Here is a 12,458-nt window from a genome sequence, read left to right on the forward strand (position 1 = left end):
GACTTCCTCTCTAGGCTGTCATTTTTGGGGCACAGGGTTGGGGTGGAGATAGGGGTTGTCACAGAAGACTTTTATATTCTGCTTTCTCAGCAGTGCTTGGTCTGGTTCAAGGCCTCTCTGGCTTCTGCTACGCCATCAATACTGGACCCTGGCCAAGACTCCTCTTGGCTTTTCTGCTGTTGCCCAGAGTCGTGAAGGTCCGGAGGCCATAAGGAATCTGTGTTAGAATCCAGCTGCTGCTGAGGCCACAGCTCCTACAGCAGCCCCTTCCACTCACAGGGAACACGGGATCCCACTGAGACACTCGAGTCCCTAGCTAAAGGACTTCTGGGCGCTAGGATCTTTCATCTGGGTAAATGAGTCCTCATCAAAGGGCTATGGATGGTCATGTATCCTGCCATAGCCGTGTATCCTCCATCCTTCCTCCTTGCTTCCTACCGGGAAATCAGAGAGCCCTGCTTGTGCTGTTGACCCAGCTAGTTTTATGTCAACTTGACACAAGCTAGAGTCATATGGAATCCCAACTGAGAAATGTTGTCTTGGTTAGATTACAGGTTCAGTGTCATTTCTCCCTGTAAGAACCTAATCAGTGAGCACTCCTGAGATTCCTGGAGTGCCTCCCATGCTAATAAGGCATCTCAGGACCTTAGCCTTCAACTAATGGCCTTTGCCCACCCTGTGCTGGGGGCCAACCCTGACAAGGTGAGGTACTGAGGTGGCACAGAGTGAAGAGCAAAGGCTGATGGCCTCTGGCCTTTAATTCTCTCTTACTGTTCTACAGGCCAGAAGCTGATGGATTCTGGCAATTAACTCCTACTGATAGCAGCAGGGGATCAAGAAAAGAGACGGAATTACTTGTAATCTTTACTCCTTAACTCTATATGAGCCCGAAGAAAAAAGGATAAAGAAAAAGTCATGTATACACACACACACACACACACACACACACACACGACTAGGCCCAACCACCTACTTCATCAATTTCACAAAAGAACATGCATACTTACATACATACACATATGCCTATATTCATATATATGTACATACATATAGACAGACAGACATATACATATTGTACACACAGACAGACGTATATACATGTATATACATTGGGTGGATGGAGCAGAGCCCCAAGAGCCACACTTTATTTCTTCTCTCAGCATTTTTATACTTTCTTAGACAAAAGTTCTTTATAAAATTACCTCACAGATAAAATGTTTCACAAAAGGGGAGTTAGTTACAGAAGGACATTGATACTAAGTTCAAAGCAGTGCTTCATTCCATAAGCTCAGTATAAGTTCAAAGCAACAGTTTCACATGGCCTTGCTTCCTCATAGTGCACACCTGTGGTCTGGTTCTCTGACTTAGAATGAATGTTTTTTTCCTTGATAACAAGTCTGTCCCAAGCCTATTTCTCTTTGTAGTATAATTTATAAAAGCTCATTGTACTCCTCAGAATACAGCTTTTACTTACAATTCTAATGAGGAACAGGCACATTCTATTCTTAATTCTTGCTTTATTACATCTTTCTGGCAAAACAACTAAAACCATTTAAACTTTCTTCTTAAAATTATTTTAATTAAATCAGGATTTCTATAAAGTCATTAATTCATCTAAACAGCATTAATTCAGGGAAGCTCATCTTCATGTTAATCTGCAAGAAATTTGCCTGATAGCAGGTGGGCTGGCACCTCATTAGGCTATGTAATAGTGACAGGAAAGGCAAATCAGCAGTGAGAAGATCCCGGGATGAAGACTCAGGGACCCACACTCTCAAACACACTCATCATAGTCGTGCAGAATGGTGGTCCATCTCCAGAAAAATGATTTGCTTGCCATAACTTTTTTGACATGGCTTGTGCTGACACTAGATTTTCCTACTCTCTTCCCCAAAATTATATAGCCCTCAGTTCACCCCAGATAAAGTTGATCTGTCTCCCCGAAGCTGATTCCAGAGCTTCATTATTTCCGTTCCTACTCACAGGCCATCTGAAACCCTGATCGTTGACTCTCCTCCCTTCATTCTCACGGGCTGGTGGCCAGTGACCCGGGGAAGAAGGGAGACCCATAGGTACCCTTGGAGCTGGAGTTACAGGTGACTGTGAGCTAACAGGTGGGTACTGGGAATTGAACCTGGGTCCTCCAGCAATAGTGGTAAGCATCTTCCCTGCTGAGCCGCCTCTCCATCCACAGCTCTCGCTGGTTCTTAATGATCTTCATGATCATTCATTACTAGCTTCTCAATTCACCCAGCAAATACACAAAGCTCAGGATCTGGGATGTGGCATGAACAAGACAGCAGGGGATCTAAACAGTACCCCAGACACCATTGGAAGTGTTTACCTACTTGCTTGTTAATATACATTTAACTGCATAGTCCAAATGCAGGTGTGCCAGATGATCCTAAAGCATCCTGCATGTGTTTCGTAGGTCACACATTCCAGTGAGCCATCCTTGAGACTAGAACAGCTCTTCAGCCTTCCCCTGACTACAGGCTCGTCACTGGGACCACTCCAGTGGGAGAGGACTTATGCTTCTGTTGACTCTGCGCATATGGAGCCAATGAACCCTAACGGATTAAAGCGTCCCTATGGATCTCATGCGAGGGGAAGGGAAAGGCTGAGCCCTGACAACAGCAAGAAGGGAGACTTGAACCCGCATCCAGCAAGAGATTGGACCCAGTTCAGCCACTTGCTGGACCACCGTGCAGGAGAGACAGAGCCCAGACAGCGAAGATGTGTGGAACCACACCTGACCAGGACTGCTTAGCTCTGCTTATGGCTTGCCATCTATTTAAACCCAAGACTCACATCAGGACCCCGGAGATGGGCATGGGAGTCTCTAGATCACTTTATTTGTTCCTCTTCCCAACATTGCCACATTGAATACACCTCTGCAGTTCACTATGACTTTTCTCTGTTTTATAGAAGCAGGGGAGGAGGGACATCATGGAGTGTGTGCTCAGGTGTCAGATCCAAGCTACAGGCATTTATGAGCTACCAAACCAACCTGCTAGACTTGGGTGCTGGGAACCAAACTCAGGCCCTCTTCCAGGAGCAGTCCGTGCCTTTAGCCACTAAACCATCTCTCCAGCTCCATGACTTGTTTACTCGGCGCGTTTGGGAAGAGTGGCTGAGCATAGTTTCCTGGCACTCCAGGAATAACATGGCATGTGGGCACACAGATGCACACTGTGGGAAATGAGAAGTCTGCGACTGTGGGCAGCCGGCGGTACTTCTAGTCAGTGAACAGCAGGTGGCGATAGAGCACAACTTCCCTGTTCTAAGCAATTTCTGAGCCAGAGCTAACTTCGTTGCCCTTGAGGACATGGGCACAGGGGAAAAGTTCCTGAACAGAACACCAATAGCTTATACTCTAAGATCAAGAATTGACAAATGGGATCTCATAAAATTAAAAAGTTTCTGTAAGGCAAAGGACACCGTCAAAAGGACAAAACGGCAACCAACAAATTGGGAAAAGATCTTCACCAACCCTACATCCGATAGAGGGCTCATATCCAATATATACAAAGAACTCAAGAAGTTAGACCCCAGGGAACCAATTAACCCTATTAAAAAATGGGGTACAGACCTAAATAAAGAATTTTCGCCTGAAGAAATTCGGATGGCCGAGAACCACCTTAAGAAATGCTCAACATCATTAGCCATTAGGGAAATGCAAATCAAAACAACCCTGAGATTTCACCTCACACCAGTCAGAATGGCTAAGGTTAAAAACTCAGGAGACAGCAGGTGTTGGCGAGGATGTGGAGAAAGAGGAACATTCCTTCATTGCTGGTGGGATTGTAAAATGATACAACCACTATGGAAATCAGTCTGGCGGTTCCTAAGAAAATTGGAGATGACACTTCCGGAGGACCCTGCTATACCTCTCCTGGGCATATACCCAGAGGACTCCCCAGCATGTAATAAGGACACATGCGCCACTATGTTCATAGCAGCCTTATTTATAATAGCCAGAAGCTGGAGAGAACCCAGATATCCCTCAATGGAGGAATGGATACAGAAAATGTGGTATATATACACAATGGAGTACTATTCAGCAATTAAAAACAATGAATTCATGAACTTTTTAGGCAAATGGATGGAACTGGAAAATATCTTCCTAAGCGAGGTAACGCAATCACAAAAGAATACACATGGAATGCAATCATTGATAAGTGGATATTAATTAACCCTGAAGCTCTGAATACTGGAGAAACAATTAGCATATCAAATGATTCCCATGAAGAAGGAAGAAGAGGGCCCTAATCCTGGAAAGGTTTGATCCAGCATTGTAGGGAAGTACCAGGACAGAGAAAAGGGAGGAGGAAAGATAGGAGAATGGATGGAGAGACGAGGACTTATGGGACATATGGGGAGGGGGGAACTGGGAAAGGGGAAAGCTTTTATAATGTAAACAAAGAATATAGAAAAAAAAGAATTGGAAGCAGCAAACAGTTAAATCAGTTACCCCCAAGTTTGATAACTTAAAATAACAACAACAACAACTATGTGCTGCTTAATTTATGTTACTAAGATTTATCATTTAAATGTGCAAAGGGAGTTGACGGCTTACATAAGGATATCTACCAGGCAGCTGGGTGGGAAGGCAGGACAGATGGCCCCTCTGTCTCTGCTCACCCCATCCCTATCTTACCCACAGCCTCCTGAAGTTCAGAGAGCTTACCTGAGGCCGGTTGTAAGTGACACAGAGGGCCAAGACAGGTCCTTGCCCCATCAGAAAGCTCGGTGCGATTCAAGACTCCAGAGTGACTCTTGCTATAGAAGCATCTGAGCAGGACACCAAGAAGGAAATCCTGGAAGCTGCTGGTCTGGTAAAATGTCCGGGGGACCCCCTCTCCATGCACCACGTCTCACACACACTGCAGAGTTCCCTGTCCCACCCCACACAGCATGTTGCCTTCACACAGGGCTGGCTGCTTGCAAGGTCCTGTGAGAGAAGTGTGGAGACTGTAAAGATGGCGGCCTTGCTGGCCGATACAACTGAAGAGCTAAGAGCCTGCGGCTCTGGCAACATCCTATTGTAAGATTCCAACTTGGCAACCTCTTGCCGTAACAACAAATACTTTTATCTTTCCTTAAACTTTTTTTTTTTTTGAGACAGGGTCTTCTGTATCCTAGGGCGACCTCAAACTTGCTTTGTAGAAATATTGGGAGTCAGGCAGTGGTGGCACATGCCTTTAATCCCAGTACTTGGGAGGCAGAGCCAGGCAGATTTCTGAGTTCGAGGCCAGCCTGGTTTACAGAGTGAGTTCCAGGACAGCCAAAGCTACACAGAGAAACCCTGTCTCAGGAAAAAAAGAAAGAAAAAAAGAAAGAAAAATATTATTGGGCCAGACATGGTGACTCATGCTTTTTAATCCTAGTGCAGATAAGAAGGCAGAAGTATGTGGATCTCTGTGAGTTCAAGGCTAGCCTGGACTACACGGTCAGTTCCAGGATAGCTAGGGTTATGTAGAGAGATCCTGTCTCAGACCCACCCACCTACCTCTTCAAAAGAAGTATTGTTGGGCACAAAAGGGGTTTCAGAGTAACACAAGAGGCTATTTGATTTGAAAAAAAACATGCAGAACAATTCTTTATGCATCCATATCTAATAACAGCTTCAAAATATACATTAAAATGGAAAATAAATAAGCCATATGTGTGTGTGTGTGTGTGTGTGTGAGAGAGAGAGAGAGAGAGAGAGAGAGAATGTATGTGTGTGTATTGGTTTTTTGAGAAAGAGTTTCTCTGTATAGCCCTGGGAATGCTGGAACTCACTCTGTAGGCCAGGCTGGCCTCGAACTCAGAAATCTGCCTGCCTCTGCCTCACGAGTGCTGGGATTAAAGGCGTGCGCCACCACTGCCAGGCTCCAAAGTCGAGTGGTTTATGTAGCTCTCCTATCACTTCATGGAATAAGCAACCAGGTGGGGAAATCATCAAGGATTCAGCCTGTGCAGTCACTCAAAGGTGAATTCCATCCCTGACACCCACGTGCTGGGAAGGGAGTGCCAGCTCTTGCGAGTTGTCTTCTGACCTGACCCCTACACCCATAATAGATAATTTTAAAAAATATAATTTGTTTTAAACAAGTCTTGGTGGACAGATGTTTTCTTCATCGATGTGGCCCCTGGTGGTTACCCATGCTCCTGTAAAAAGCTCTGCACCCATAGACCTCTGAGAACAATGCTCACTAAACGCACTGCTTCTCAAAAGCAACAAGAAGGAAGCAGAAAGGACAGAAAGAGGTCAAGAAGGAGCGAGGACACAGAACAGTGCGGCTAGCTACCTGCAGGAGCAACCGGGTGCCTCACACACAAGTGGAAACCATATCTTGCATCATAAAATAATTCTTGATACATCTTAAAGAAATATAATCCTATGTGCGCATCCTCTGAGAAGGGTGTACGCAGATGCCCTATGGATGTTGTGGTGGTTTAAATCCCTCCCTCCCCCCCCCTTCTGCCCGTTGCCTGAGGACCAGGATGTAAAGCTCTTAACTGCTTCTCCAGCATCCTGCCTTTCTGCCTGCCACCCTGTTCCCCACCATCAGGATAAAGGACTAACCCTCTGAAACTTTAAACAAGCCCCCAATTAAATTCTTTAAAAAAAAAGATTTATTTATTTATTTATTTAATGTATGTGAGTATACTGTCTCTGACTTCAGATACACCAGAAGACAGCATCGGATGCTGTTGCTGCCAGCAGCTGCAGTGAACCAGGTCCTGGCAGAGAAGCTGAGGGATGGATGGGAAAGGGGCGAAAAGAATGAGGGCCAGGACAATATTTTACCAATCAAGGCCAAAACTTTAATGAAAGTCAGACCATTTAACAGTTTGGGCAAACCCCCCCCTCCCCAGCCTCCGGGGGTGAGTTTACAGGGAAGTGGTCAGGCTGTTCGCTGGGCGTTGGCTCCACTGCTCTGGCGTCTGGGCGGATCACCTGCTTAATTCAGGAATTTGTAGATCTGGAGGAATAATGAACTTCATCTTCACTCTGAGCACTCCAGTGGAGCAGGATCCGGACTAGCATAGGATTCCCTGCTCAACCAAGGCTAGGAGAAGTTCACCTTGACCAATGTCAAGTTCACTCTGAGCACTACACCCAAGGATAAAAATTCCTGCTGTAACCTACTCCCCTATTATGTCCTAACTTCAGATACCTGCCCGAAGCCCTTGTCCTTGGCCAAGGTCAAGTTCCTACCATGTGGCATGACACCCCATTATAGCTCTGTATAGGATGCTGTCTTAGTCAGGGTTTTTATTCCTGCACAAACATCAAGACCAAGATGCAAGTGGGAGAGGAAAGGGTTTATTCAGCTTACATTTCCACACTGGTGTTCATCACTAAAAGAAGTCAGGACTGGAACTCAAGCAGGTCAGGAAGCAGGAACTGATGCAGAGGCCATGGAGGGATGTTACTTACTGGCTTGCTTCCCCTGGCTTGCTCAGCCTGCTCTCTTATAGAACCCAAGAGCACCAGCTCAGAGATGGCACCACCCACAAGGGGCCCTCCCCCCTTGATCACTAATTGCGAAAATGCCCCCCAGCTGGATCTCATGGAGGCACTTCCCCAACTGAAGCTCCTTTCTCTGAGGTGACAACTCCAGCCTGTGTCAAGTTGACACACAAAACCAGCCAGTACAGATATCCATTACAGATGGTTGTGAGCCACCATGTGGTAGCTGGGAATTGAACTCAGGACCTCTGGAAGAACAGTCGGTGCTCTTAACCACTGAGCCATCGCTCCAGGCTAAATTCTTTCTTTTACAAGTTGCTTTGGCCATGGTGTCTTCACAGCAATAGAACAGTGGCTAAGACAGGGGTAGAAGACCACCACTTGTCAGACTTCTGGCTAAGACCAAACTGAAAATGTGTAAAACACACCCCAAAACCAAAGTGCTCAGACAGAATTATGTAACACTGGGTGAATACTTAGATAACAGAAGATTCCAGGAGCCCATAGAAAACGAGGCCCAAAGCAAACAGGTGAGATGCAAATGAAAACAGAAATCAAAGAGCAGAAGAAGCAGGAAGTTAGCAAGGCCAAAGGCTGGCTCACTGCGAAGATGTAAGCAACAGATAAGTCCCACAAAACCGATCTAGGAGAGGGGGGGAGGGGAAGGGAAGGGGAAGAGGGAGAGGCAAAGACACACACACACACACACACAGAGAGAGAGAGAGAGAGAGCAACAGAGAGAGCCACAAATGATCAGTATCAAGACCAGAAAGGGCCATCTCCGGACTAACAAAAGATTGTTCAACAAAATTAATTGTCAAGATTTCATACTCATGTCATTGTGAACTTACATATCAGAATTTCTTACAAACCACAAGCAGATAAAAAGGCTGAACATTTCTGTCTGGTAAATTAAATGCATATGTTCATAGAAAAGTTACCCTGGGTTGCTTCATTAATAACTCATATCAAACCTTCAAAGAGAAAGTAATGCCATTTTTTTACACAAACCATTTCAGAGAATAGATTTAATTTTTTCTGTTCTATGTGTATAAGTGTTTTGCCTGCAGTTGTGTACGCTCAATATATGTGTCCCTAATGTCCACAGAACCAAACGGGGATACCAGGACCCCTAAAACTGGAGTCACAGATGGTTTGAACTGCCAGGTGGGTGCTAAGAACTGGGCCCAGTTCTCAGAGTAAGAACAAGGGCTCCCAGCTGCAGAGCCATCTCTTCAGCTCCTGAGAATAGGAGTATTTGTCAATACATTTTAGAAAACCAAACCTGGCCGAGTCATTATAAGTGAGAAAAACTACAAGACATTATCTGTCATAGAAACAGGCACAAAAATCCCAAAACTAAGAGGTCACATTTTTTAAGACAGAAAACCATGTATTCTATCTCTTTTAAAGTAGGGTGGTGCCGGTCCAGCACTCAGGAGGCTGGGGCAGAAGGGTTGAGAGGTCAAAGACAGACTGGGCTACGAGGTGAGACTGTCTCGGTAAGCCAGAAGTGGGAAGAGGAGGGGAGAAGATTGGGGCCAGGAAGGGCAATGCAGGTAGGGGCTGCCTGCTGTGCACACCCCCCTTACAGGATGTAGTCCAGGGTGGAAGAGTGGGAAGATCGCTGGTTCGAGGACAGCTGCCTTTCCAACTCCCCCGCCTGCATCTGTTTCCCTATGTAGAGGAAGATGTGGCTGCAGCTCTTTTGAAACACATCCATGAGGTGTTTCTTGAACTTCTCTCCTATGAAAGCATAGATGACAGGGTTCATGCAGCAGTGGGTAAAAGAGATGACCTCTGTGACATGGGTGGCCAGAGCCAGCCTCTGCCTTGTGGCACATCCATCCAAGATGTGCAGGTCCCACAGGGACGTGAGGAAGAGGACCACGTTGAAGGGGACCCAGAAGAGTAAAGACACAATGACGACGGTGAGCACCAGCTTGATGGCTCTGGTCCGGTTATGGTTCAGGCAGCCCCGCAGCTGCTGCAGGATCCTGATGTAGCAGAACAGGAGGATTGCAAAGGGGAGCAGCAGGCCCAGGGCGTTTATTTCAAAGTGTGTGAAGAGCTTCCACCTCAAAGACTGCTGGTCATAAAACTGGAAACATTGTAGCATGCCGCCTTCAAAGGCTACTTGGTAAAAAACCATCAATGGGATGGTGGCTGCGATGGCAACCAGCCACACTGCCAGGCTCAGGGCTGTGCCCACGCTGGCTGTCCTCACCTTGATGGCGTAGACAGCATGGACAATAGCCAGGTACCTGTCCGCGCTCATGAGGGTGATGAAGAACATGCTGCTGAAAAAACCAATGTAATAAAGGCCAGAGACCACCTTACACATCGCAGCCCCAAACACCCACTGGTCCAGCAGGTTGTGGGTCTGAAAGGGAATGGAAAGGACAAAGAGCAGGTCAGACACGGCCAGGTTCAGGAGGTAGATGTCTGTGATGCTCCTCAGTTTCTTGCAGCCCACCAGGACTAAGATGACCAGGCTGTTTCCTAGAAGGCCCAACACAAACAAGACGCAGTACAAGATGGCCAGATACGACGTGCTGCCTCTGAGGAGGAGGTCTGTGTCACAGGGAGCGGTGAAGAAATCAGGGTAGTAGTCTGTCATCGTGACATTGGGCTCCAGCGTGTAATCCATGGAGGCAGGAAGACCTGGTCAAACAGGCCCATGAGAGGTGCTGTATTCACATGTAAACCCCTCCCCTCTCTCCCTGGGCTCGGTATCGGGTGTTAGTGTGTGGCAAGTGCTCTAGCTCCTAGCTCGTCTCCCTAGACTCGCTTCCTTTATACAGGGTCTCACTAAGTGGTTTGGGCTGGTGTGGAACTTGCTACATAGCCCAGGCTGGCACTGAATTCATAATCCTCCTGCCTCAGCCTCCTAAGTAGAGGTATTACAGATCTGAACTGCCTTGCTTGGCTTCTCTCTCTCTGTCTCTCTGTCTCTGTCTGTCTCTCTGTCTCTGTCTCTCTCTCTCTCTCTCTCTCTCTCTGTGTGTGTGTGTGTGTGTGTGTGTGTGTGTGTGTGTATAAAATTAGTTAATTTGGGGATTTTTGAGAAAGGTCTCACTATATAGCTCTAGTTGTCCTGGAACTTACTATGTTGACCAAGCGGGCCTCAAACTCACAGAGATGCACCTGCCTCTGCTTCTCAGGTGCTGGGATTAAAAACATGTGCCACCATACTTGGCTTCTCTTTCAGTTTATGGACCCACAAACAAAATACAGGCCAGACCCACAAACAAATACAGACGTGTGTTGGTGGTACACGTCTTTAGTCCCAGGACTTGGGAGGCAGAAGAGGGTGGATCTCTGAGTTCAAAGCCAGCCTGGTCTGTAGAGTGAGGTCCAGGACAGCCAGGGCTATACGGAGAAACCCTGTCTCAAACAAAGTATATATGTATGTAATAGACAACAGTTGTATACTCATTCCTAAGCTATACACATGATGTCTCATTTTGTATTTTGCTTTAGATGTATCCTATGATATCCGTAAATTTTGTTCATTCATTCATTGTTTCCATAACCCCCAAAACAATTTAAAATGCCATAGGAAAAAATGATTCCAATTACTCTCAAAATGAGAAGCAAACAGGTTCACCAGAAGTAAGTCTAATAACAGCTGAAATTCAGTCATGTCAAATGCCGGGGTAGGGGGGGGGGAGGGAGATATCTCAGTAAGCAAGGTGCCTGCTAAGCAGGTATGAAGACCTCAGTTCAACCCCCAGACCCACGCATAGTGGGGTGTACTTGCAATCTCCATGGCCCTGGCCAGCCTGGCCTGCTTGCTGAGCACAAAGCCAAGGAGAAACCTGAAGGGACAGCACCAAGGCTGACCTTTGACCTCCCGTACATGCACACACACACATATCCAGACACACACAAAACTAAGAAGAAATAAAACATTACAGGGCCTGGGAGCACAGCTCGCTGGTTGAACATAGGCTTAACCTGTGCAACACCCTAGGTTCTGTTCCCCAAGCCCCTGACACGCAGATTCTAAAACTCCATTGAAAGACATACAAGCAGGTGGGATTGAATGGAAGTTTCTTGTGTAGAAAGGTTGACCCCCAGAAGATCCTGTCTTGTCCGCTATCTCCAGTCTTGTGAGAGCTTTCAGTCCTTTCTGTGTCCTGGAGAGCAAGGGATATGCTCCTGTCAGTCACCAAGAGACACACACAATTGTGGGCCTTGGAGACACTCGAAATATGAGCCTTCTCCTGATCTCTCTGTAAGGAGATAAAAGTGGCCCCACCCCCGTCACTCCTCTGAGCCCTAAGCCCACGGACGCTTCTTACCGGTACAGGCGCAAGCCTTCCTTCTGAGGTTTCAGAGCTGCCCACTCCTCTGCTGCATGTCTGCTACTGGGCTGACTCCTCCTCTGGGCACTGCAGCTATATACAATGCTTCAGCCAATCCAAAGGATGGAACCAAGACAGACCAACCTACAACTTACAGCCGCAGCCCCTCTGCTGTTTGGAACAACCTTTCTAAACAGGAAACTACACAGCCTGCCTCCAGAGTGAAGCAGCAGCAAGCTATGCAATGGGGCTCCTAGACTCTCAGCTTCAGTCCATTCTTCCTGTGTTTTCACCTCAGATCTGGGGCGGAGATAAGCAGGGGTCATCACCTTTCCTCTGGATGGTGGTACAGGAGGGGATCTGTCCATCTACTCTTGGTTCCTGTCTGTTTTGTTGTTCAAGACAGGGTTTCTCTGTGTAGCCCTGGTTGTCCTAGAACTCACTCTGTATACCAGGCTGGCCTTGAACTCAGGCCTTGAAATCCACCTGCCTGGGCCTCTGGAATGCTGGGACTAAAGGCGTGCGCCACCACTGCTCTGCACAATGCTTGCTCTTAATACGCCTCTTACCATTTGCTTCTGTTGTTTTGATGTGGTCTCTCACTGGCTTGGGACTCCCGAACTGGGCTAGGTTGGCTATCCAGAGGACCCCAGGGATCTAGGCAACTCTGCCTCCCTGAGAAC

At 46.9% G+C, this 12,458-nt stretch overlaps 1 protein-coding gene across 2 annotated transcripts; it reads right to left on the bottom strand.

The window, feature by feature from the left end:
• Positions 1 to 6,833: 6,833 nt before the first annotated feature.
• On the bottom strand, positions 6,834 to 11,927 carry Ccr8 (C-C motif chemokine receptor 8). 2 transcript variants are annotated; one of them, XM_052186965.1, is made up of 3 exons: positions 11,773 to 11,927; positions 11,498 to 11,607; positions 6,834 to 10,129 (listed from the first exon to the last, which is right to left on the bottom strand). In XM_052186965.1, exon 3 carries the CDS (start codon positions 10,113 to 10,115, stop codon positions 9,054 to 9,056), a length of 1,062 nt encoding a protein of 353 aa, XP_052042925.1. In that variant the 5' UTR covers positions 10,116 to 10,129; positions 11,498 to 11,607; positions 11,773 to 11,927; the 3' UTR covers positions 6,834 to 9,053. The 2 variants fall into 2 exon arrangements, with proteins under 2 accessions (XP_052042925.1, XP_052042924.1); XM_052186964.1 differs by lacking the exon at positions 11,498 to 11,607.
• Positions 11,928 to 12,458: the final 531 nt, after the last annotated feature.

Source organism: Apodemus sylvaticus, chromosome 7 (assembly GCF_947179515.1).
Source record: "Apodemus sylvaticus chromosome 7, mApoSyl1.1, whole genome shotgun sequence".
Classification (NCBI taxonomy): Eukaryota; Metazoa; Chordata; class Mammalia; order Rodentia; family Muridae; genus Apodemus; species Apodemus sylvaticus.